This window comes from Rosa chinensis, chromosome 1, assembly GCF_002994745.2.
Source record: "Rosa chinensis cultivar Old Blush chromosome 1, RchiOBHm-V2, whole genome shotgun sequence".
NCBI lineage: Eukaryota > Viridiplantae > Streptophyta > Magnoliopsida > Rosales > Rosaceae > Rosa > Rosa chinensis.
In genome coordinates, this window is record NC_037088.1 from 46,064,472 (window position 1) to 46,091,191 (window position 26,720).

At 39.8% G+C, this 26,720-nt stretch overlaps 2 protein-coding genes across 2 annotated transcripts; one reads left to right on the forward strand and one right to left on the reverse strand.

Moving 5' to 3' along the window:
- Positions 1-20,105: 20,105 nt before the first annotated feature.
- LOC112181646 (senescence-specific cysteine protease SAG39) lies at positions 20,106-21,306 on the reverse strand. The gene is made up of 2 exons (XM_024320020.2): positions 20,874-21,306; positions 20,106-20,698 (listed from the first exon to the last, which is right to left on the reverse strand). Exons 1-2 carry the CDS (start codon positions 21,304-21,306, stop codon positions 20,106-20,108), a joined length of 1,026 nt encoding a protein of 341 aa, XP_024175788.1.
- A 1,128-nt stretch (positions 21,307-22,434) lies between these two features.
- LOC112180483 (COP9 signalosome complex subunit 1) lies at positions 22,435-26,245 on the forward strand. The gene is made up of 6 exons (XM_024319045.2): positions 22,435-22,971; positions 23,830-24,150; positions 24,662-24,778; positions 24,860-24,945; positions 25,284-25,518; positions 25,844-26,245. The coding sequence occupies exons 1-6, from the start codon at positions 22,570-22,572 to the stop codon at positions 26,018-26,020; spliced, it is 1,338 nt and encodes a 445-aa protein (XP_024174813.1). The 5' UTR covers positions 22,435-22,569; the 3' UTR covers positions 26,021-26,245.
- The last annotated feature ends 475 nt before the right edge of the window (positions 26,246-26,720 follow it).

A 26,720-nucleotide genomic window follows, 5' to 3' on the forward strand; every position in this document is an offset into this window, starting at 1 on the left:
GTCCCCAACAAGGGGCACGGTGCCGCAGATAGAGGCACTACAACCGCACTTAGTGGAGGTGTGGTTGAGGCCGTGGCTCCCCAAGGAAGAGGGGGAGGTCACTTGGTTCGATTGACACTCACCCAAGGAAGAAGAGGGTGAGTAAGGCACAAACCAATCATCAATGTATAGAATCCCTCTCATGAGATCGTCTCTGATTATAGTTATGTCCATGAATCAATACTGGAGGACGCTCCGATGTTAAAAATGATTCCAGAGAACAAAGAAATCTCAAAGGATTACGAGAGTGCGTATGAGTTGATAGAAAGATCTTCCACACACATTGATGATATATACTGTCGCTCAAGGAATCATAAAGCACGATGATATCGAACCACGCTCTATTGAAAAATGTCAACAAAGAGCAGATTGGCCTAAATGAAAAGAATCAATCCAGGTAGAATTAGATTCTCTGACAAAGAGACAGGTATTTGGTCAGGTAGTGCTAACCCCACCAAGTGTAAAGCCTGTAGGACATAAATGAGTCTTTGTCAGAAAGTGTAATGAGAAGAATGAAGTCCTGAGGTACAAGGCTCGCCTTGTGGCGCAAGGTTTCTCACAACGCCCTGGAATTGACTACGAGGAGACATACTCTCCCATAATGGACGTTATAACGTTCCGCTACTTAGTTATCTTAGTAATTTCCGAAGGACTGGAAATGCAGCTCATGGATGTGGTTACTGCATGTCTCTATGCGGATCTAGATTCAGAGATATATATGAAAAGTGCCTAATGGCCTTACATTACCCAAGTCAAGTGACTCTAAACCACAGAGTGCGTTTGCAATTAAGTTGAAACGCTCACTTTACGGATTGAAACAATCCAGACGGATGTGGTATACCCGTCTAAGTGACTACTTGATTGGGAAGGGATATAAGAACGATGAATTATGCCCCTGCGTATTCATAAAGAAAACAAGTTCCGGATTTGCAAATTGTAGTAGTATATGTCATAACTGGTACTCTTGATGAAATAAGAGAAACCGCGAGCTACTTGAAATCCGAATTTGAGATGAAGGATCTTGGGAAAACTCGATTCTATCTAGGTCTTGAACTAGAACACTGAGTTTGTGGAATATTAATCCACCAGTCTGCATATGTCCAAAAGTCAAGCGATATAACATGGACAAAGCACATCCTGCTAGCACTCCCATGATCGGTCGAAGTTTGGATGCAAGGAAAGATCCATTTCGTCCAAAGGAAGATGATGAACAAGTGTTGGGAGCTGAAATTCCCTATCTAAATGCAATAGGCGCATTATTGTACTTAGTCCAATTTACTCGACCAGACATTGCATTCTCAGTGAACTTGTTAGCTAGATTTAGCTAAGCGCCAACACAGTATCACTGGAATGGTATCAAGAACATCTTCGATACCTAAAAGGAACCATTGACTTGATACTGTTCTTTCCCTACAGAGAGACAAGAGGGACCGCAGATGGAACTGCAATCCCTGAAGAAAATATTGATGGTGAAAGTGCCACTCACTACACCGAAACTCCAAATGATGTTTTGGTTGGTTTTGCTGATGCTGGGTATCTCTCTGACCCACATAAAGGCCGTTCCCAAACTGGTTATGTATTTGCCAATGGGAACACGGTGATATCTTGGAGATCAACCAAGCAAACCCTTGTGGCTACCTCCTCGAACCACTCAGAGATCATTGTTCCACATGAGGCGGTTCGTGAGTGTGCATGGTTAAGAACTATCATTACACATATTTGAGGGACTAGTGGTTTGAGTTTTACCACTGAAGAGCCTACTTGCATTTACGAACACAATGCAGCTTGCATCGAACAGATGAAGCTAGGTTATATTAAGGGTGATAACACAAAACACATATCGCCAAAGTTGTCCTACAATCAGCAACAACAGACTCTCCTCAAGATTCAAATGAATCAAGAAAGGTCTGAGGAGAATGTGGCAGATTTGTTCACCAAATCGCTGCTTAAGGCCACATTTGAGAAACATGTGAAAAGCATAGGAATGCGAAGACTTTCCAAGCTCACTTGATTAATGTAATGATCAGGGGGAGGTGTAGACGTCAGGGGGAGTCTAACACACACATGTCATTCTCAAATGTAGAAGGTGCGTTGTGCTCTTTTCCTTCAACCAAGTTTTATTTTTGTCCCACAGGGTTTTTATTGTTACTTGGCAAGGTTTTTAGTGAGGCAACAACTCATGCACCATTTCTTCTTTGACCTGGCACAAGGGGGAGTGTTAAAGGAAAAGCACATTATGTGCCTTCGTCAAAGAAACAGACGAAGAGGGAATCAAGCAATTACAAATCATAGCTCAATCAGCATTTAGTATCATCAATGTAATTGATATTTCCGTTGTAATCCTATCCCTATATAAAGGGGTTATGAATGAAATGAGTAGACCAATTCCAATCTCCATTTACTTTTACATTCAGTCTATAATTAAGTTTTTTCACTTTTTTTAGTTTGACTATTTTACCCTTCTGATTGAATAAGGAAAATATTCCTCAAATATAGTTGTTTTTTTTAATTTAAATACGGCATCAGTTATAAACACAAATTGGAATTTAATACAATCGATTTATTTTCCATTATTTAAAAATGATTAATTGCCTTAATTATTGTATATCTCTTCCTTTCTGATTTGATCTATATATTTGCCATTTTTTAGTAGATATGTTTGTGCAGATATTCCTATTATTAGATATCTCAACGTGATTAATCGCCTTAATTATAGTATATAAATTATGCCATATTTTAGGAGATATTTTTGTGTAGATATTCCTTATTTAAAAAGATTAATTGCCTTAATTATTGTATATCTCTTCCTGTTACGTCCCGAACCTAGAATTAACGATTTATTCACTATTTGGACGGTAATTGTCGAATACTTTCAATTTTTACTTTTTATTGATATTTTAGTGGCCCTAAAAGTTGACTTTTCATTCGGGTCAAAATTTGAGGAAATGTGCTTCATGAAAGTTGTAGAGGACTTTAAACCGAGCGAGTGCATATGTGGTGCGTAAAAATTGGACTTCGTATGTGAGAGTTATGGCCAAAAATGTAGAAGTTACTCTTTATGGTAATAAATATATATATATATATATATATATGGAAGTTACTGTTGGTAGATTTCCATTTTCGGAAAATCTACCTAGCCCCCCGGTAACTCTCTCTTCTCCTTCCCCGACCCTTCCTCCCTTCCGGCCCGATCTTCTCCCTTCGTTTTCTTCCCCTTCCGGCCGACCCACGACGAAATCCGGCTATCCCCAAGCTCGTCTCCTCCCCCTTGACGCATCTGTGGTGGTATTTTGTGGAGATTTGGCCGAAGGAGCTCGATTTTGAGTGGGGAAGGTTACTGTAGCAGTTCGCCATTATTGTCGATTTCTGGCGATTCCGGCCATCTCCGGTCACCAAACCTGCGTCGAAGGCTCGGTTTTCGACGGAGATCATTTCGCCCTTAGCCTGGAGCCAAGATTTTCTGTGTAGAGGCTGAATCGATAACCTAGGGTTCTTGAATTTCTGGGTTATCTTCGCCGGCCGAATTCGACCATTTCCAAGTAAAATTGGGATGTGTTGTAGTTGAGAAAATTAATCAGTGGGTTGAGTTGTAGATATACATGGAATTTGGTAGCCGGTGGTGGAGGTTGGTACCGGTGCGTGGGTGCCACGCGCCGCCACTGTTGGTGGCGCGTGAGACTGTTTTTGGCCTGACTTTGACTTCTGTTGTTGAGATAATTAGTCAATTATACATCTAGTTTCATAATTGCAGCTTTGGGATAGAATTGGAGATGGAATGAATATGGATTTTGATGTTGTTCAATGGTGGAATTATTAATTGAATTGCGAGGAATCCATCCATCGGATTTCCTTGATTCGGCCTTAAAGCCCATACATTAAGGGAATAACATTAGTGAAGAAGATTGGGAGGTTTTGGGCAAATAATGATAATGTCAGGGTTTTGTTTTATTTATCGTAATTTAGTTTTCCATCCAGTAATTATGGGTTTACGAACGTTATATTGTACAGGACGTGAGGAGGATTCCCTCGAGGAAGGTTCGGATCGACGGCAGGCTTAGCCATACACTGTGAGTGGACTTTTGTTTTCAAATAAATGATGCATGCATTTACTTATTAAAGTATGCTCTATTAAATTGTCATAGTACACTTCGAATATATGATTTATTTTTGGAGATTGATTTCGCTTTATCCCACATATTTGATTTCAATAGTGATTTGTTTCTCAAGTTGGTTTTGATTTATAATCCTATTTGACGAGTTATTATTTCCGATGTAATTTCCGGATTTATACTATTTGTATTATATTTATATTCGTCGATTTGAGACCTTATTTTCGAATTGAGTTTTGATGGAGTAAATCTTCATATTTGTTTATCGACTTTCAATTTTTGGCATTGGGAATGCCTTATCGATAATCTATTTATCCTTTTAGCGTGTGGGACACGCTGTTGGTTTATACGATTTTTTACGAGAATTTCCCAGGTACGGTTGGGAATCGTACCCGTGTTTTCTTTATTCGTGGGACATGAGGAAGCCTTAAGGATTTATTGGATTTTAATAGTTTTTAACCACCATACCTGGATCGCTATATTTTATTGCTAGCTAGCCTATTAGTACTCCTCCCTGCTTACTATGTGTTTGTGGGTGAGTAAGAGCAGAGCATGAGATGCTCCAGAGTGTGGGACACTCCGACTCGAGCCTGGGAGGCTCCATTCTTTTGTATGGTGAAATTTCTTCCCCATATTTTATCATTACTTGACTAGCGGGGCTAGTCTGATTTCTTTTAACCAGCGGGGCTGGTATGTTTTTCACGAGTTTTTGAATTTAAAATAAATACGTTTTATAAACGTTGCATGCATCGAGATTTTATAATTGAAATTTTTGGGAAAGTATAAACTTTTCTTCCTTTATACTTATTTATTTTGTCCACTCACGCTAACGTTTTTATGTACTTTTCCCCCTGGGCCCTTTGATTTCAATTGCCCAGACCGCAGCGTTGCTGACCGGCTTAGGAGTGGAGGCTAGCACCACCTTTGCCATCTATCCTCAGTAGGTTATTTGTTAACCTACTTTATGTATTATATTTCGAGTGTGTTCTTTAGATTGCTCTGATTACTTTCAAATGGTGGATTTATACATTTGTATAATTATGAGTGTATGGGAGTTGTATAATATTGGAGGAAGTTGAAAGATTTGATTTACTGGGTTGTAATTTATATAAGTGGTTATGTTTGTGTAGTTCGATGTTTATACTTGGAAATTTGCGGATTGTTGCTAGGAAGCAGGGCGGCTTCAAGCATAGAAATTTATTATACTTAGAAGTGTTCTCAGTAGGTTTAGGGTTGTCCACTTTTAGGAGAGGTTCTGTCGAATTTTCCCGAAAAGTGGGCCCCGCAGGTCCATCTTGGAGTTAGGAGGGTAATTCCGGGGTGGGTTCTAACACTTCCTTTCAGATTTGATCTATATATTTGCTATTTTTTAGTAGATATGTTTGTGTAGATATTCCTATTAGATTTCGTAGATTTCTCAACTTGATTAAACATCCTTATGTGGAGATATTCCTATTATTAGATAGCACCTAAACTCTAGGTGGGAGTATTCTTTAGCCATCAAGAACTTGTAGAATCTATTGAGAAACAATAAGAGGAAAAAGAAACATGCAATCAAGCAAGAACTTGTAGAATCTATTGAGAGACAATAGGAGGAAAAAGAAACATGCAATCAAGAACTTGTAGAGTCTATTATACCTATTCAATAGCATAAACCCTGAAAAATCACAAAACAAATACCTCTTCGTCAGGAAGACACACACCTATTGAATAGGTAGCAAACACAATGCTCATCAACCGTGCCAATCAGATTAAAGGAATATGCAGTTGAACAAAGGCAACCCACCAACCTCTGATTGTGCGATCCATTTATATCACAATCACAATTTGAAATCAAAAACATAATCGTATGATTGTGGAGAAGGTCGCACCTAAACTCTAGGTGGGAGTATTCTTTAGCCATCAAGAACTTGTAGAATCTATTGAGAAGCAATAAGAGGAAAAAGAAACATGTAATCAAGAACTTGTAGAGTCTATTATACCTATTCAATAGCATAAACCTTGAAAAATCACAAAACAAATACCTCTTCGTCAGGAAGACACACACCTATTGAATAGGTAGCAAACACAATGCTCATCAACCATGCCAATCGGATTAAAGGGATATGCAGTTGAACAAAGGCAACCCACCAACTTCTGACTGTGCGATCCATTTATATCACAATCACAATTTGAAATCAAAAATATAATCGCATGATTGTGGAGATATTGATACCGGCTTTGAATGTAGAGATTAAACTTTTGAATGTGGAGATTACATAACCTCCAACCCAAATGAGAGTTTTCAATTGTTGGAATCAAGGGTTGAGTAATTTCGGGCAACGTCTATGGGCAGCCGTTTCATGACTTCCATCAACAGCAAGACTGGATTTTAATATTAATCCTATTTAATAGGTGAATGAGGAATTTGATAGTGGCAGTTTTAGTAATTCTTAACAAATTGGGTTTTAATATTTGTCCTATTTAATAGTTTTTTTTTTTTAATAAACCTAATTAATTGGTTTGGGTGTATATTAAAACACTGTTATGGATGGGTTTATTCTAAAAGGGGTGTGTGAATTTGCCAATTTGGGTGTAGAATCAAATTCCCCAAAAATATATATATATATATATATATATATATATATATTTAAGAACAAGAAGATGGGTTAATGAATGGAAAATCGTGAAGGAGATGGAGGATATTTGGTGTGAGAAAATAGAAAAGAATGGATTGGTATTTATAGAATTTCCTACATTTTACTGTTCCAACGGGTATATTTTCTCCCTCAATTTTCTGGTATTTTTTATAATTTTTTGGAACAAAAATGAAATAATAACCCTTCATTTAATAAGAGCCGTTGATAATTTTTTTCCCCTCAAATCTGAGCCATCAGATTGAAAATAGATCCATTCAGTAAAAAAAAAAAAACAACATTGGACCGTCCATATTCAAAATGGAGCAATCTCAACCGCGTATTTAGTGACCGTTGCGTGTCCCAACGGTCGGCAGCAGACAAACTGAGCCTTGCGGGGCCCACTGCAGTAGACCACATGTAGCTGCTTTTTCTCTCTCCAGCGCAAGTAGGCGCATCTTCCTCCTCCCATGTTCTCCCTTCTGCGCGTGCTGCCCACCCAAGTCATCCAGCGCGTCACTGCAATTATTGGGCTGGGTAATCAAACAGTGTGGTCCCGGGCCACTGTGCTGAGTCTTGGTCTTGGAATTATCTTAAATATGAGACTACAAATGAGCCCAAGTCTCATATTTATAGGACTAGATCCACCAAAAACACATGGTTGGAGAAGCTAAGTCTTATAATTGGCAAAATTTTGGTTTGGCACCCAATGGTTGGAGTTTCCCTAAGAGCCTATAAATAGCACCATTTGTTGCATGCTAAGATCGATATATCTTTGTTTTTTACGTAATACTATTACGAAACACTACTATTCACCCATCAACTTCCTTATGAAATTCCCCAAAGTGTCTTGTGTGCTTTTTGGCCAAAGAAATGTGTTATTTTGGTGGAGCTTTGGGTTCCTCCAATTTTTGCAGATTGGTGTGAGCCACACAACTTGTTGTTGGGCTGTTGTATCCTGGAGGGGACAAGTCAAGAGATTTTTGGTGCACCGGCATTGTTCCGCAGAGGGCTTGAATCTCTTTAAAGAGAGCGGGATACCCGTGCCTCAACCTATTGTTAACGAGTTTCTCATATAGAAATTATAATTTTTATTGTAATTTCTCCAACAATTTTAAGGAGATTCCACGAAAATGGAGCGTACTCAAGAGAAGCCGTTAAACAATATGGGAAATCTCAACTTGAGAAAGATGAGTATAACTATTATTTTTTATTTCTTGACTTGTTTCTCATATAATGTTTATGATTATAATGAACTACTCACTGTTATTCAAAGAAATATTGAGAAGTTTTGTAGATTAACATGGAGAGAGTTCCAAAAATCCATGTGTCACAAACACAAGGAGATTTCCTTGGAGACCTTGACGACTCGCATCGGCGTTGAGAAGGAAGTAAGAGGTCAAGATGTTCTTATGCAAGATACAAACAATGACACCTCCAAAGTAAATTTAGTAGCTTCCACTAATAATATGCCCAATGGTCATTTTCATAAAAATTCTCATATGCAGCCAAAGAAAAAAAAAAGAAAACAGTTGGTAAACCTCACCAACAGAATAAAGACAAACCAAGCTATATGAATAAAAACCAATTTTCTCCTTCAGAAAATAAGTAATAATATACTTGTTGTTATGTTTGTGGCAAAAGTGGGCATGATGTGGCTTAACATAGCCTCACAATTTAACCCTGCAAAATGTAGTTGTCAATATAGGATGAGCAGGGATCGTTTAGTCCGGGGATTGTAGGGTACACCTACACAAAAATGTCGATTAACAAATAAAAGAATAAAATGGTGGTTTTGGAATTTGGTTCCTAATCTACTTAAAATAAAAATGAAACAAATAAAACTATATACAATGATCAACTTCCCTAATCTAGACCAATACCACTCGGAAATTACTAAGTGTAAAAATAGAAAATTCATTTCAATATGCTACAAAAATGTGCCCATCTTAAATGCCAAGATAAGAGCCCAAATGAAAAGCCTCAGCGGATCAATCCATTTATCTAATTCGTTCTAATGTAAGCTTAAATCGGAAAAGTCCTTACCAAGCCCAATACTACTAATTTTTTAAAACACTCAGTGTAGTTCTCTTAACTAGTAGTATTATCTAACCCTCGAATCAACTCACACGTGCAAATTAACCATTACACATAGAATTTAACACGTAATTTTCAGAATCGTTTAATCATTAAAGCATGATTTTTACCACTCGTTCGATCTAATTACTACTTGTTTAACTCAGTGTCTTAACAAATAACAATTACTCTTGGCAAATTAAGCAAACACACAAGAACTTTCACCATTATTCTAGCATTCAAACTTATTAACCTAACTCTGAAAATTACCTAAACACATAAAAAGGCACAAAATTGTAACATGCATCATCAAAGAATTCTCGAAATAAACTCAATAATAAACTGAAAATCTCAAAAATATTAATAAAAATATTCTGAAAATGTCATGTCTCCAATTACACAACTCGCAAATCCAAACACACAAAACCGAAACAAAAATTGTAAGTAGAGTCATAGTTACACTTTGAAGCTTTCCTCAGCGGCTTGGCAACAAGGTGATGAACCCATCTCTACTATGGTGGTGGACCGTCCTTGACTCAGTGCCTTAGAGCTTTGTAGATTGATGGATGGATGGTGGTCACGGTCTTATAGGTGATGGAAGTTTAAGGAATGAATTGGGCAGAGCTTCGGAAAAGTTTTTGGCCAGGAAGTGATAGGCAAGGAAGTGATCGGCCAGGAAGTGATAATAATTCTGGTCTGGACGTTGCCTATTTATAGGGGAGCATTGGTTGGCTTTTGTCGATCATACCCTTCATCATTTGGACGGATGGGATTGCATCATAATTCATTTAATTTCCCAACTGAAACGTCTCCTTTATGGCCTTAATTCCGCTCATAATGGGGTCTTTTAATAAGCTGAAACGTCTTTCTCTTATTTATTTTCCAGTTGAAACATCTTCTTCTTTATTCCCCAACTGAAAAACGTCTTTCTCCTTTATTCCCCAACTGAAAACGTCTTTCTCATTTATTTTCCTTCTTCATTGCTTGGTCAAACGTCTTAAATGCTTTATTTTCTGATTCCATCATTGCTGTTTCCAAGAGTTCCATCAGGCAAGGTTTCCTACAACACGGAGGAGAATATCAGAAATTTTTACAGAAAATAAAAGGGAATTAAATGTAAAGACCGGACAAACATTGACAGTGAGGAATCCTGATCTAGCTAGGATTTTTCATGAATTTTGCATTTTCCGCTTATTTCACGCCAAACACTCTACATGACTCTGAAAACGACTCGATGACTCAAAACACGAAACTAAGAGAGAAACAAGGCTAAAATGGGGCATATACTCAATAATAGTGACACACTTTTTGCTCCTATCAGGGCATATTGCTCGAAATTGCAATTATCGAAAACATGAGGTTGTTCCTCAAGCTCACGTCACTGGAGAACCATATGTGGCAATGATAACTGATGTAAATATGGTTCAAAGTGTTGAAGGATAGTGGGCAGATTGTGGTGCTAATAGGCACATCTGCTATGATAAAGATTGGTATAAGAAATACACTCCTTTTAAGGAGCCCAAAACAATTATGCTTGGAGATTCACATACTACTCATGTCTTTGGAACTGGTGAGGTGGAACTCAAATTTACTTCTGTATGGTGTTAATTTTGAAAGATGTGTTGCATACACCCTCCATGAGAAAAAAATTGATGTCTAGTTATCTTCTTCATAAGGTTGGTTTTAAACAAACTATGGAATCTGACCAATATGTGATCAAAAAAGGTGTATTTGTGGGCAAAGGTTATGCTTGTGATGACATGTTCAAATTGAATGTTGAGAATAATAATAAAGCATCAACTTCAGTTTATATGCTCTCTTCTTTGAATTTTTGGCATGCACGTTTATGTCATATAAATAGTAGATATGTGGGAATCATGAGTAGCTTGGGTTTAATTCCTTCAGTGCAAAAAGATTTTGAAAAATGTGAGACTTGCTGTAAAGCAAAAATTACTAGAAGGCCTCACAAAAATGTTGAAAGGCATACCAAGCTATTAGAATTAATTCATACAGACTTGTGTGAATTTGAGGGAATTTTAACTCGTGGAGGTAACATGTATTTTATCACCTTTATTGATGATTGTTCTAAATATGCTTATGTCTATTTGTTGAAAAATAAAAAGTGATGTGTACATACCTCCAACAATATGGAGTATTTACTACATCATCAAGCATAAGTAACACCCTCTTTTAGACACCCACAAGCCATGGTGAGGCCCAACCGATACATGCATCTTGTAGCCCTATGTTCAAGCTACGCTACGGTATCCGGAAGTCGCAAATCCGTCGCCAGGAAGCCACCTTCCCAGCCTTGCCAACATGCCTTCACAAATAGGCTTTCTAGACTAGAATAGTGGGTTCTTGTCCCACATCTAAGAAAATGTAAAGGAGAAGCATTCCTTCACCTATAAAAGGAATGCCTCCTCCCACTTAAACACCATTCAACAAAAACTCCATTACATCTCTTGTAATCTTGTTGGGCCGCAAGGCTCAACACACTAGTTAAACATTCAAGTGGACGTAGTTTCCCGCTAAGGCGGGAGATGAACCACTATACTTCGCTTGTGTCACTCTCTCTCTCTCTCTCTCTTACTTATCGTTAATTAGATCCCCAACAGATCCAAACGTTAACATTGGCGCCGTCTGTGGGAAGCCAACACAAAGGCTTCGTCACCTACCACGAACTTTGACCCGAAAATGTCGATTCGACGCTCATTCAACATCAAATTGTGGCCGGTCAACGCCCGGCGGGGTCGGTCAACGCCCGGCATGGCTGGTCAACGCCCGGCGGAGTCGGTCAACGCCCAACATAGCTTGGTCAACGCCCGGCGGGGTTGGTCAACGCCCGGCGGAGTCGGTCAACGCCGGGCTAGCTTGGTCAACGCTGACCATGGTTAGTCAACGCTGAACTTCAAAAAAAAAAAAAAAAAAAAAAATTTGAAAAATTGGAGGCAAACTTCTCTGGACACCCAGAGATTTGCTCTGGACACCCAGCCACTTCCGCCAGAACTCCTCCTCCGCTGGGAACCATCTCCGCCAGCCCCGTATTGCTTCCGCTAGCAGCCAGCCCGCTCAACAGCTCCAAAACCTCCGCTGAGCACTAAGTCCTCAACTAGCTACAGCACCGCTAGCATACACCAGCGGCAGAACCTCCGCCAGCCGGAAACCGCTAGCCAAAACTACTCCAGCTGACTAAAGCACCGCTAGCCTCCACCGCTGAGTGAAACACCGTCGAGCACCTCTGCTCCATTCAGTTCCAAGTCTCCACCGAGCTCCAAATGCTCCGCTGAGTTCCAAGACCACCGCCAGCCACCACTGTTGACCGAGCAGCTCCGCCAAAACTTCTATCAGCGGTCACCGCTAGCAATCCTTCACCAGCCATCTTGGCGCACTGTGCAAACCTCCGCTAGCACCAGCGGCTCCACTCCGCCCAACTCCGTCGAGTGCTCCGCTGGACTCCACGGCCAAGCTTGGGCTCCACAAATGTCCGGCGGCCTTGCACTGCCAACATTCTTCGTCAGCGGATAGCGAACATGGCAGCGACCCAGGGGTACATGTGCTCCGTCAATATTACGCCCTCTGTCAATGACAAGCTCGTCAACTAGCACACCAACGTGCCAGCAGCTTCAGCGGCACCGCTAACCTGAGCCAGCGGCAAGTGTTGAGTCTCCGCTGTCTCCGCCGTCTCCGCCAAGCTCCAAGTGAGCACCAAGCTCCGCTGACCACAGCATTACCGCTGACCAAGCACCGCTGCCACTAGGCATCTCCGCCGAGGCCCTCCCATCCTCTTCGGTCCAGCTGCAAAGCTTCTTCAATAATCTCCCATGATCAGCGTCATATACGACGCCTTCGGTTATCCATTAAACCCGATCGGCAACTCACAAACACCACCGCTGACCACAACACCGCCGATCTGATTAAGCTCTGCCGAGTGCTAGCCATCTTCGTCGGATAATCCTCCGTTGCCATCCAGCAGCCTCCGCTAGGCACCACCGCCCAACTTCCTCCGTTGAGCATCTCTGGACACTCAGTCCTCATTCAGCTCCGAGCATAAAAGAAAATCTGGGGATCACTAGGCACCTACAATCGACCTTCCATTCTGGGCAATACCATCACAACCGCTATGGACACCCCGAAGCATGATGCAAACACCCAACTTATTCTCTTCAAAGCATCTAGCGAGCTGGTCCGAGCGTTCGATAATACTCCCAGCAATCAAGATAAGTTTTTTCAAACCTTTAAATATTGCCGCGGTAGATAGCCAAGCTCAGTATCTATAATGGTTGTCGTTTACAACAGGATATGGATAAGGCATGCTTGCACGTAGTATCTTTAGCTCAAATATATTTAACGTGGTTTATTGCCTGTTATGCTCCAATTATGATGCCACGCATCAAATGCATGCCACACTTGTCCATCTAACGCATACTGTGATCTCACAGCCTTACACATGCCTTTACACTTGATTATTTAGATTAATCTTTCTCAGTTTTGTCTTCTTCTTAAGAGCAATTTATATAACTGTGGGTATAGATATTTATGTTAAAGACTACACATATATACCATGCATCTATGCCTTCACAAAACTCATTTATCTCAAATAGCATGAAACTAGCATGTACATGCTACATATATGTGTCGATGCTCTGTCCATGTTCTTTCATGGTTGATTTGCTAGCTATACATAACAAATCCATATATGATTCATTACGTACTACCACAGCATGCAACAATTGTCCTTCTATGAACACGCAACACACAACCACATGCATAATTGCTTTCTATATGCTCTACCACTAAAGCATCTAATTGGTATTCAGTACATGTGCCCTTAATTTGTCTCTCTATTGGCATTCAAAATCTCTCTAAAACAAACATGTCAACTTATACACTTTGTTTAAAATTTTATCAAAGTACCTATGCAAATTGTTGATGTTGATTTTACAAATCCACATATTAATCATATATCTTGTTTTAGGGAAATTCAATTATTTCTATCGAGCATTCAACCTCAACTACGAGTTGACATACATTATCGGAGCACTTTATCCACCAAGGCAATGGACCGTCATGCTCGGCCAACTCCGCTAGCCTCCAACTTAGCATAAGATAAGTCACTATGTCTTATCTCTTACGCTCTCGCAATTAGAGCCGTTACATGCTTTCACTACTTTTAAGCATGCTTATAGAATATCACACTTGATATATCTTTACATGCTTCCATAAACTTTTAAGCATGCCTACAACATTTCGTAGATTTGGCAACACTTTCTAGACCTCACATACTAGATATGCCATGCTTCACATACCGGTCTCAATGATCCTTTGGCATATCTACAAAAATGCAAAAATGATATCAGCATCCACATTACAACTACATGCTATATACATATGCCATGCTCCTATTTAATTGCAACCCAATTAAATAAACAGGGGACATAAACAAAATATTATTCCTTGCTCTATGTGTTTATCATTTTTCATACAGATACAAACTTTACGAGTCTATGTTCTACGACCAACCGCCAGGCGGTAAGGCAACGCCTCATAATGACAATGACCGCTACGCGGCATTGCAGTCAAGTTTCTCTTTCGAGAAAACAGCTAGGGACTAGTTAACACAGCCCACAGCAGCCATTGATCCGGCAGTTAACCCCGACGCTTGGGTATCTAAGATTGGGCTCGCTACCCAACACCCTCTGCTCCGCGCAGCTCCCCTCATCAAACAATTTTCCGACCATCCGGAGGTCTATAGCCAGGAGTGGGGGACTCCTCGCAGGGCCTAGCAGGGGCCCACCCGAAAGGGCAAAAGCGTTCGCTCCAACCAATTCTAGATGGACGACGCACTCGCACTAATTATGCTTGATATACGGCACGAAGCTACGCTTTGGTATCAACCCGCGAGAACACCCTCCTTGACTGGGGACTTCGGGGACTTGTACATACAGCCCAGCATAATTAGCAACGGCCACGCTCATGCCTCAGGGCATCACCTTCGAGCTACCCGTTAATGCCTTCCCGGCACCCCGAGCTTCCGCTCATGCCTTCCCGGCAACCCTTGAGCTTCCGCTCATGCCTTCCCGGCACCCACGAGCTTCCCGCTCATGCCTTCCCGGCACCCCGAGCTTCCGCTCATGCCTTCCCGGCACCCCACGAGCTTCCGCTCATGCCTTCCCGGCACCCCCGAGCTCCCGCTCATGCCTTCCTGGCAACCCTTGAGCTTCCGCTCACGAGCTTTCCGCTCATGCCTTCCCGGCACCCACGAGCTTCCCGCTCATGCCTTCCCGGCACCCCCGAGCTTCCGCTCATGCCTTCCCGGCAACCCCCGAGCTTCCGCTCATGCCTTCCCGGCAACCCACGAGCTTCCCGCTCATGCCTTCCCGGCAACCCACGAGCTTCCCGCTCATGCCTTCCCGGCAACCCCGAGCTTCCCGCTCATGCCTTCCCGGCAACCCACCAACTTCCCGCTCATGCCTTCCCGGCAACCCCGAGTGTTTCGCTCATGCCTGCCCGGCAATCCTCGAATTTTACACTCATGTCTACTCGACACACCACACGTTAATGGAACATTGAATTCTTCTACCATTTGTCGCTTGTGACAAATCGAATTCTTTTCACGTTCCATTAATACGAGCGACAACCAAACAAACACAAGCGTTCAAGCATTCAACACTCACGAATTACAAACGCTTACCTCCGCAACGCTCATACAACTTAAATTTATCGTATGCAATCCATATGCTCACACGACCATACGCGTTCTCGAGTTTGTACGTCATAATCGATCGTACTCGGCGCCACTCGCATGTATACATCAACATGTATCATGCACCCCGTACGTTCGTATATGCAAACGCATATAATTGCAACTCACATTTGTTGCCCAATGCAACGAGAATCCTACATATGCCTGTTTTTTGTCTTTGTTATGCAGGTTCACGAGTCCCTTCTTGCTTATGGAGTTCGGGGACTTGTAGGGCCTCCGTGCCGCCCGGTTACTTATGCTTGATGACATCGTGGTTATAACTCCCCAACCAAGAAGCTCCTCTTACTTGGGGACTTCGGGGACTTGTACATACCTCCAACAATATGGAGTATTTACTACATCATCAAGCATAAGTAACACCCTCTTTTAGACACCCACAAGCCATGGTGAGGCCCAACCGATACATGCATCTTGTAGCCCTATGTTCAAGCTACGCTACGGTATCCGGAAGTCGCAAATCCGTCGCCGGGAAGCCACCTTCCCGGCCTTGCCAACATGCCCTCACAAATAGGCTTTCTAGACTAGAATAGTGGGTTCTTGTCCCACATCTAAGAAAATGTAAAGGAGAAGCATTCCTTCACCTATAAAAGGAATGCCTCCTCCCACTTAAACACCATTCAACAAAAACTCCATTACATCTCTTGTAATCTTGTTGGGCCGCAAGGCTCAACACACTAGTTAAACATTAAAGTGGACGTAGTTTCCCGCTAAGGCGGGAGATGAACCACTATACTTCGCTTGTGTCACTCTCTCTCTCTCTCTCTCTTACTTATCGTTAATTAGATCCCCAACAGATCCAAACGTTAACATGATGTTTTTGCCAAATTTAAAGAGTTCCTTCTTGAGGTTGAAAATCAATTTGGTAGAAAAAATAAAAGGCTCCGAAGTGATAGAGGGAGAGAATATGATTCTTTTGAATTCAATTCTTTTGTTCAATCTTTATGAGTGATTCATGAAGTTACTCCACCTTATTCACCTGCATCTAATGATGTGGCAAAAAGAAAAAATAGAACTTTGATTGAGTTAACAAATGCCATGTTGATTGATTCAAGTACTCCCTCTCATCTTTAGGGTGAAGCAGTTTTAACTGCTTGTTATGTGTTGAATAGAGTGCCACATAAAAATACAAAAATTACACCTTTTGAGGTGTGGAAGGGTCATAAACTAAATTTGGGTTATCTTAGAGTTTGGGGTTGTCTAGCCTTTGTGAGGTTAACTGACCCTAAAAGACCAAAATTGGGTGCTAGAGCTACTACTTGTGTTTTCATTGGATATGCTTTAAATAGTACAGCCTATAGATTTCTTGATGTTGAAAATCATGTTGTGATTAAATCTGGTGATGCAATTTTTCATGAAAAAAAAATTCCTTTTAAATCAAAAAATAGTGGGGGTCAAGAATCTAGAGAAAATGTTTTTACCCATCCTAGTTCTTCTTCTTCTAATTTACATATACAAGAAACTTATGACAATGAACCTAGAAGGAGTAAGAGAGTTAGAGTCGATAAAGATTTTGGCACTGACTATTATGTTTATAATGTTGAGGAAAATCTTATTTCTTTACATGAAGCTTTATCATCACCAAATGCAATTTTCTGGAAAGAGGCTGTGAATGATGAAATGGAGTCTCTAATTTCTAATAATACTTGGAAATTAGTAGATTTACCAACATGTTTAAAAACCATTGGGTGTAAATGGGTTCTTACAAAAAAGCTCAAACCGGATGGAAGTGTAGACAAATATAAAGTTAGACTTGTTGCTAAAGGCTTTAAGCAAAAACCTGATCTAGACTTTTTTGATACTTTTTCTCCGGTCACAAGGATTACATCTATTAGATTATTGATTGCTATTGCTGCAATTCATGATTTGATTATTCATCAAATGGATGTGAAAACAACTTTTCTAAATGGTGATTTAGATGAAGAGATCTATATGGACCAACCAGAATGTTTTATAGGACCTGGTCAAGAGCACAAGATATGTACGCAAGTTATCTAAATCCCTTTATGGTTTAAAGCAGGCTCCTAAATAGTGGCATGAAAAATTTGATTCATGCATGATTGAAAATAGTTATAAATCAAATGAATGTGACAAGTGCATATATTATAAATCTTGGAAAAATTCACATGTTATTATTAGTCTCTATGTGGATGATCTCTTAATTTTTGGCTCAAATTTGCATGTAATTGATGAGACAAAAACTATGCTTAAGAGCAATTTTGATATGAAAGATCTTGGTGAGGCTAATGTTATTTTGGGCATGAAAATAACAAAAACATGTGATGGTATTTTTCTTGATCAGTAGCATTATATTGAGAAAATTTTGAAGAAATGTGATTATGTTGGCCACAAGCATGTGTCTACTCCTTTTGATTCTAGTGTTCATTTATTTCCTGTTGAAAGTGAAAATGATGTGATTAATCAAAAGGAATATGCTAGCATAATTGGCAGTTTGCGTTATGCAACTGACTGCACTAGACCTGACATTGCATATGCAGTTGAAGTACTCAACAGGTTCACAAGTAAACCAGATAAAGAATATTGGCATGCAATTGAACGTGTTATGAAATATTTGTTTGGTACTAAAAATTATGGATTATTTTATAAAAAAAAATATCCTACTGTATTTGAAGGCTTTTGTGATACCAATTGGAATACTCTGTCAAGTGATTCTTTCTCTACCACTGGTTATATGTTTATATTAGGTGGATGTGCTATTTATTGGAAATTAAAGAAGCAAACAATAATCTCTAATTCAACCATAGAAGCTGAACTTATTGCTCTAGCTTCAGCAAGTGAAGAAGCAAATTGGTTGAGAGATTTATTGCATGAAATTCCTTTGTGGGAAAAACCTATACCACCTATATTGATTCATTGTGATAGCACTGCAGCTATTGATAGAGTAAATAACTGTTATTATAACGGTAAATCCAGACTTATAAGAAGAAAGCACAATATTGTGAGATCATATTTGAGTGATGAAATTATTAATGTGAATTATGTTAAATCATGTGATAATCTTGCAGATCCTTTAACTAAGGGCTTGGTGAGAGAAAAGGTTTGGAGTACATCGAGGGGGATGGGATTGAAGCCCATATTGTCATGAGCCATATATGAGGACACCCAACCCGGTGATTGGAGATCCTAAAAACTAGGTTCAATGGGAAAAACGAATGATAAGGTGGCCGTAAGAAAAATGCACTATATTTTCTTACTCATCCCTATGATGTAAGTGCATTAATCTTGTAACGTATATGAAGGTTGAGTTCACTTAAAACTCTTAATAAAATATGTAGCTCATATGAGTGGGATGTCATAGTTACAAGAGCATCCTTGACGGATTTTACTTATATGAGTGTGAGAGTGGGGCCGCTCTCTATGAGAATTGGGCTTATTATTGAAATGCACTCATGAAAACTGGGATAAGCACAAGGCCGTAACGTGCTGGCTAATAAAGCTCATATTAACACCTGAATTATTATGTTTGAGCAGTAGTTCTTATTTTCCCTTAAGCAGTTGTAGTTCAAGTCTGAGACCACTATCAACTCTGGAGTAGAGATTGCTGTTTCACTAAGTGAAGGTTCAATGCAGAGCACACCTTCATGATGCATAATGGTTTGTCTTTGGCCGGTAACTTTGGTTTATATTTGTTTTTAAAATATTAAAATGAGTGGGGGAATGTTGTTACATTTTAATATTTTATTATTTTAATTAAATTTGGGTGAATTTATTTTGTGTTTAAATTCAGAATTATTTTGAATTTTATTTTGTAACTCATGGTGTTTTATTTTGATTTATTTTAGGTTTTAATTCTTGTAACCTATGGCTTTTGGTTACTACCCTATTAATTGTATGGAGTGTCCTAAGAGCCTATAAATAGCACCATTTGTTGCATGCTAAGATCGATATATCTTTGTTTTTTACGTAATACTATTACGAAACACTACTATTCACCCATCAACTTCCTTATGAAATTCCCCAAAGTGTCTTGTGTGCTTTTTGGCCAAAGAAATGTGTTATTTTGGTGGAGCTTTGGGTTTCTCCAATTTTTGCAGATTGGTGTGAGCTACACAACTTGTTGTTGGGCTGTTGTATTCTAGAGGGGACAAGTCAAGAGATTTCTGGTGCACCGACATTGTTCCACAGAGGGCTTGAATCTCCTTAAAGAGAGCGAGATACCCGCACCTCAGTCTATGGTCAACGAGTTTCTCATATAGAAATTATAATTTTTATTATAATTTCTCCAACATAAAGTAATAGAGTTCTCCTGGTGGAGGCCTAGCCTAACATAGTTCCCAAAGGTTTCATGATAGCAGATATGTATATTTTCTATTGATATAGTGATTTGATTTCATACATTGGGCACACTTTCTGTAATTCATGAAGTTACTAGTTTTCTTAGTGATCAATTTTCTTAGTATTACACACATAAGTTCTTGTACATATCATGATAAAGATATACCTACAATGGTAGACGGCTTTGATTCAATTTTTACTGGTTTACTATGCAGTGGGGTAAGAGGCTTCCATGGCAATGCCACAAAGGCCTCCCGGCGCAGCAACATCTCTTTGCATTCTTATATAACCTTCTTCACCCCATTGTGCACCCCATGAGTTCTTTACCAACCAGTACTTAGTCCCATCAGCACTCACGCCATAACCAACAGCGGTAACACCATGGTCTAGCTCCGTTCCACATGTTCCTGTGAAAACACCACTTGAATATAACTGGAAGTCATATCCACTAGCATCAATGGCAACAGAAATAGGTTGATTAGCCACGGCCTTAAGAAGGGCGATTTCACTGTTTGCAGGCACATCTTCGTGGCCAGTTATCGTGGCTGCATGGCCTGCTTCCGCCTTGGCATTGCATGTACCATCAACAGCCGTGTAGGGATAATTAGCCTCGGTATTAATACCATGATTTTGAATGACGAACTGAAAGGCATCGTCCATAAGGCCACCTGCACAGCCTTGGTCTACACCTTTGACATCACAGTCAACAAGCTCTTGCTCAGACAAAGAGATTAGTTTACCAGTTGTAAGTTGAGTGATTCCTTCCATAGCTCCCACTGCTGAGAATGCCCAACAACTTCCTGTATACATTTCGATTGCATATTAATTTGTAGCAGCTAGATTAGAGTTAATTAGCATCATGCATGTACAACTTTCTTTTTCTTTTTTCTACAGATGGAAAATAATCTTATGACAACAAAAGAGAGAGAGAGAGAGAGAGAGAGAGAGAGAGAGAGAGACTACTGTGTTACATACCACATTGGCCTTGATCCTTGACGGGAGTTACAGCTCCCTTCTTTCTCCAGTCCATTGTAGCCGGCACCGTGGAATTTTCATACTTGAAAGTAGTGGTTTTTGTGGAACATTCGTGGCCCTTGAATCCATTTCTTGAGGCAGTGAACTCTTCATTTGTAAGGTCTGCAAATTGATTCAGACTCAATTTGTAAAGTTTGTTTCCATCTTTGTTGGAAGATTCTACAAATGCCTCATTGTCCTTGAATATCTTGAAGCGCTCCTCCTTCTCGTTGATGTCATTATATACACGTCCATAACGAGCTATCCATTGCTCGTACCTCCCATAAGCTAATGCATCTTGGAGACTACGAGAAGTGGCTTCCGAAGACCAAGCCGCCAACATGAGGACCAATGCCAAACTGCAGATGCATTTGCTCTGGTTGGTGAACTCCATTGTAGGCTTGAATTTGAAAGTTGATGAATATGAGGAGGTGTAGTGAAATGGTAAGACTACTCAGACAGTTTATATAGATAACATAATAGCCTTTGTATATTATCTCCGTGCCCCTAAAAACGGTTTGCTATATGTGCTTGCCCAGAAAACATTCTGATATGAACCTGTAATATAAATATATATTTCATATGAAACTTGATCTAATTTAATCAATGTCACGATAAGTTACTAGCTAAACCCCTAATATCTATGTCCAAAAGTACATAGTGGTCAATTCCTCGATATGAAGACAGCTTAATAACTACACTTATATCTATTCGTTTTAGAACACGAGTCACAAGAAGTCCTTAGTTAATTAAACAAAGTAGTGCACTCTAATTCAAATTGAAGTCAAGGGCTTTTATTAAAACTAATTACTATAAAAATGTTAAACATCAACTAGAACTTTGAAGCACCTTAGTTGGCTATTATAACATTTATGCACTTATCTAAGGCCACTTCTGCACCGGGATGATTTTTTCTCAATATTTGCTAGTGAGTTTTTTTTTTTTTTTTAATAAATATTAGATATGAGTTTATGCTCTGAAAAAAATAAAAAATAAATAAAAAATAAAAACAAAACAAAGAACAAAATGAATTGACTTTTAGAGCAAATCCACTTAAAATCCCAAATTGTAAATCAAGAATAAACTATTATTGTGTTTATGTTTCTGAGTGTGAGTTAACTTTGGTCTCACTTAGGCAAAGTACTGTAAAATATTTTTCCCTTTTTCTCTCATAAAATAAAAATTTTGCAATGCATAATTTTTACAGGAGCAATTCCAACACTCTATTTTATCACTTCAACTTCACTTTTCTGAGGGAAAACGAAAAATTGATTGCTCAATACAACCGCACCAAGTCAATGCCAGAGCCTTACGAACACTAAAGTTCAAGCCCAAAAAGCAAGAGCTACTGCCTAATCCCCGGGTCCAAAACCCACTTCATGGTGAAAAGCCCAATTCGTGACCAAGGCCTTGTGAATCCGAAAGTCCAGGATCTAAGGCCTTAATAAAATAAAAAGTTACAGACTACCGAAACGACGTCGTGTGCTCGCTCCACAACCCATCTCCCTCCTTATACACGGTGGTACGAGAGAGCGAGACAGAGAGAGAGAGAGAGAGAGAGAGAGAGAGAAGTAGAACAGTCTCTTAGCACCACCACCTTCAGGTCCCTCAAAATTTCTCAAATCCCGGTTAGGGTTTCCCACACATTCCACCGCAAATGGACGCCGACGACGAGACCTCCGGACCGATGATCGACGACGAGATCTACGCCAACGGCGGCGAGGGCGAAGACGAGAAGCGCAACCGTCCCATCATCTCCGGCGAGCCGCTCGACGTGGAGGCCTACGCGAGCCTCTACAGCGGCCGCACTAAGATCTCACGGCTTCTGTTCATCGCGGACCACAGCCGGGGCAACGAGGCGGTGGAGCTGGAGGCGCTGCGGATGGCCTACGACGAAATCAAGAAGGGCGAGAACACGCAGTGGTTAAGAGACGTGGCGCAGAGGATCGATGGGAGGTTGGGGCCGGAGTATCAGATGGACTTGGCTTGGTGCGAGTCTGTGGATAGGAGAGCCGAGCAGAAAAGGGAGAAGCTTGAGAACGAGCTCAATGCTTACAGAGTACGCACCTCATTGCTCGCTTTGTTTTTCTTGTGGTTCTGTTTCAATTGAATTTCTAGGGTTATCTATTATCAATTTGTTGCTTTGGGTTCTGGCTTCTGCTGGGTTTATTGTGATGTGTGGCCTAATTGTCTTTGTATTGCTTATGCTGTGCGTGGTTTCGCATCCGCTGTGTGTGGAGAGTGTGAGAGAGGTTTATATGAGAGAAGAATTTTGCTGCAATGTGTTTGCTAGAATTTTTTGTTTTAGGGTTATACCGTGTCTACAACTCTGCTTATGGATGAGGTGTTTTAATCAGTTAGAAAAGAGTCCCATGCAATTGTTTGTCTTGAAGGCAATGTTGGTTTTCACTCCTCAATTTTAGCTTATTTGCACATATTTTGGTGGATGAGAGTGGAAAGATTTAAGAGGGTTCGAATGATTTCTTTTTCTTTTTGTAGAAGTGAGAAGGTTAATTTATGGTTGATAAGGAGGTGGTTGGACTTTGCTTTTATGCTAGAACAGGCATCCTGGATCATGGATTTGTGATTTTTGTTTAATTGAAATAGATCACTGTTCTTTGGTGTCGTCAACAAGCTGAAAAAAATCAGCTCTAGGACCAAAGTTGAAGTTGCCAAATGCAACTTTATATTTTGAACTTATTTTGTCAGAAAAAAACTTTCTGGATTTTGAGGTCTTGATGCCTTAATTATATTTAGTGGCCAGAAAAACCACACTTTAGTGGTCTCTGTCTGATGGGTTTTAGGTGTATTTCTTTTTTGCTTGCATGCCCCTAAGTATTAAAATACGTGCAGTTTTTTGAATTCCCATTAGCTCTTTCTATGATGTCTCATTCTGCCTTAAAATGCTTTTCTGCAGACAAATCTGATCAAAGAAAGCATAAGAATGGGCTACAATGATTTTGGAGATTTTCATTATTCTCATGGGCAACTGGGGGATGCTTTTAAGAACTATGTTCGTACTCGTGATTATTGTACTACATCAAAGCATATTGTTCATATGTGCATGTGTTCCATTCTGGTCAGCATAGAGATGGGTCAATTTACTCATGTCGCAAGCTATGTTAGCAAAGCAGAACAAACACCAGAAGCTCTGGACACAATTACTGTTGCAAAACTTCGCTGTGCTGCTGGATTGGCTCTCTTGGAAGCTAAGAAATACAAGCTTGCTGCTCGTAAGGTTTGTTAGCAGTTACATTGTGGCTGTTCAGTGTTGTGTCTGTTTACTTTCCTTTTTATAAGAAAACTCTTGTAGCTTTGTGGTTTAACTTAAGAGCTTAGGTCTGTCTGTGCTTGGTATGGTGATAGGATTTATAATATTAAAGCATGTGCTCAACTCTTTTTTGGATCAATAGCACTTGAGGAACTAGTGATGAGTACATGTGTGTGTGTGTGTGTGTGTGTGTTTTACAGGAAGAGCTTGCAGTATAATTGTTGCTGATTTACTGTTGCCTGTCCTCTAATTTTCAAAATGGTTCCTTGTTATCCAAAATCTTAGTCTGTTGTCGGATATAAATGGTGCAATCAAACCCATTATATAGTCATATCATTTGAACCTCCATTGATAGAATTAAATGAATCTATGCCTTCCATTATCTGTTGTTCTTGTGAGACTTCTAAGAATGTAGGAGAGCTATCCTGGTGTTATGACGTATTGTTTTAATCTATGTTATTCACTGTGGCATATACAGTTCTTGGAAACTGGGCATGAGTTAGGAAACCACTACAATGAAGTCATTGCACCTCAAGATATTGCAACGTATGGTGGGCTTTGTGCACTTGCAAGTTTTGACCGAACGGAGCTGAAGGCATGACTATTTCCTTTTATTTTCTTTCGTTCTTTTTTGGTTGTTTACTGTCTTTTCTCATCAACTGCTTTTATTTGACAGAACAAAGTTATAGACAACCTGAATTTCCGGAACTTTTTAGAATTGGTGCCTGAAATAAGGGAGATCATCAATGATTTCTACTCGAGGTAATCTTCTATGATGGTATATTTTTAGTTTGATCTTGCCCTGTATTGTCTATCCATCATCTGGGTTTTCATAGTTTCAATGTGCAGAATACTATATGGTGCAAAAATGTCAAGTTCTACTGAGAAATATATTGAAATATGTATATATGAATCATGCTTTAGTTTGTTTGTTCCAAACATCTTCATCAATTGGCATTGGACACTATCCAATTCCTTGTTAGTATTGAATCCGATAAAGGCATGCCAGTGCAACTGATTTTAATCAATTCGTAGTGGAGCTGATATCTTATGTCAAATTATTTTAGTTTCAGTAACATTTGTTTTCTCTTCTATTGTAGCCGTTATGCTTCATGCTTGGACTACCTTGAGAATCTCAAAGCTAACTTGTTGCTGGACATCCATTTGCATGACCACCTTGAAACACTCTATGACCAGATCCGCAACAAGGCCCTTATACAGTACACACACCCCTTTGTGTCTGTAGATCTAAACATGATGGCCAATGCTTTCAAAACTGATGTTGCTGGGCTGGAGAAAGAACTTGAAGCTTTGATCACCGACAACCAAGTTCAGGTGTGGTTTGAAGTGCTATTTTAATCATATTCGACTTATTGTTAGCTTCAAACAGTAAAAATTTAGAAACTAGGTTCATGCCCGTTTGTCAAATATGCTTTGTATTTTCTATATATTGGTTAACCTGCATAAGCAAAATGGCGACCAGCCTTTATACCTGACCTCTAAGAGCATGTCTGACAGTTTTTAAAATTAGTCTAGAATCAGTTTTCTTTTGTATTTCTGTGGTAAAAGCTTGGGCTGGGATGATGCAGAACTTTAGGGTCAGTCTTATACATATGTAATTGTTTGTTTTTTATTGACCCAACTCTTTATGTCACTGCAGGCTCGTATAGACTCTCACAATAAAATTCTATATGCACGGCATGCGGATCAAAGGAATGCAACTTTCCAGCGGGCCCTACAGACAGGGAATGAGTTTGATCGGGATGTGAAGTCGATGCTGCTCAGGGTAAATCTTATCAAGCACGAAATCAATCTTAAGCAATCAAAGAAGTCCTGAATTTATTTTGCGGACAATGTTTTAGTCTGGCCAACCTTGCTTGTGCACTGTTATTTTGGCATTTTGATCCGCATGGATGACAATTAGTATTAGCGGTGGATTTTGCACATTTAGAATACCAGGGTGGAAAAGTATGGCAACAGTTACAATATTAGATGGTTGATGTTTTGTATATTGACAGTTATTTTCATGAGTTGCATGATTGCATCAATTATTCAGATCATTCTGCCCCGCTGCTGCTGCTACTTTCCTTTGTTTTTCTTGTGCAAGAAGACATGAAGGTGACTCTGACCCCTTTCGGGTTTGAAGAGGGGCGCTGACTTACGCTCAGATTGACCACGTTTCTTTTGATTCCTTCACTTTCTTTGGTATTGTGTAAATCATATCATTACTTTGTTTGAACGTGTTAAAGTTTGGCCAAGTTCATGATATGATTAATGCAAATTAACCAGAGTAGAAGCTTTTGAACACAATGCCAGGTTCAGTGCCAAGTAACCAGATCCTTTGAGTTGCTAGGCCTCAAGGTGCTAAGCTACCTAAATATTTTCTTCATTTGAAATCCCAATTCATTAGTCATCGATCTCAATCTCATGAACAGATCTGATCTCCAAAAAGAAAACATTACAAATTTTTTTATGCCAATAATTTAATCAATTATTTTCTGCTTTTGATTAGGACAACAAAGTTCAACTTAGGCTGA

What these genes read in the sequence shown, in the direction of transcription:
- LOC112181646 (XM_024320020.2), bottom strand. Translation starts at nt 21,306, where the DNA reads ATGGAGTTCACCAACCAGAGCAAATGCATCTGCAGTTTGGCATTGGTC. An exon ending in CAAGGATCAAGGCCAATGTG is followed by an intron (nt 20,699 to 20,873) that starts GTATGTAACACA and finishes AAATGTATACAG; the next exon opens with GAAGTTGTTGGGCATTCTCA.
- LOC112180483 (XM_024319045.2), top strand. Translation starts at nt 22,570, where the DNA reads ATGGACGCCGACGACGAGACCTCCGGACCGATGATCGACGACGAGATC. An exon ending in ACGAGCTCAATGCTTACAGA is followed by an intron (nt 22,972 to 23,829) that starts GTACGCACCTCA and finishes GCTTTTCTGCAG; the next exon opens with ACAAATCTGATCAAAGAAAG. An exon ending in ATCAATGATTTCTACTCGAG is followed by an intron (nt 24,946 to 25,283) that starts GTAATCTTCTAT and finishes CTTCTATTGTAG; the next exon opens with CCGTTATGCTTCATGCTTGG.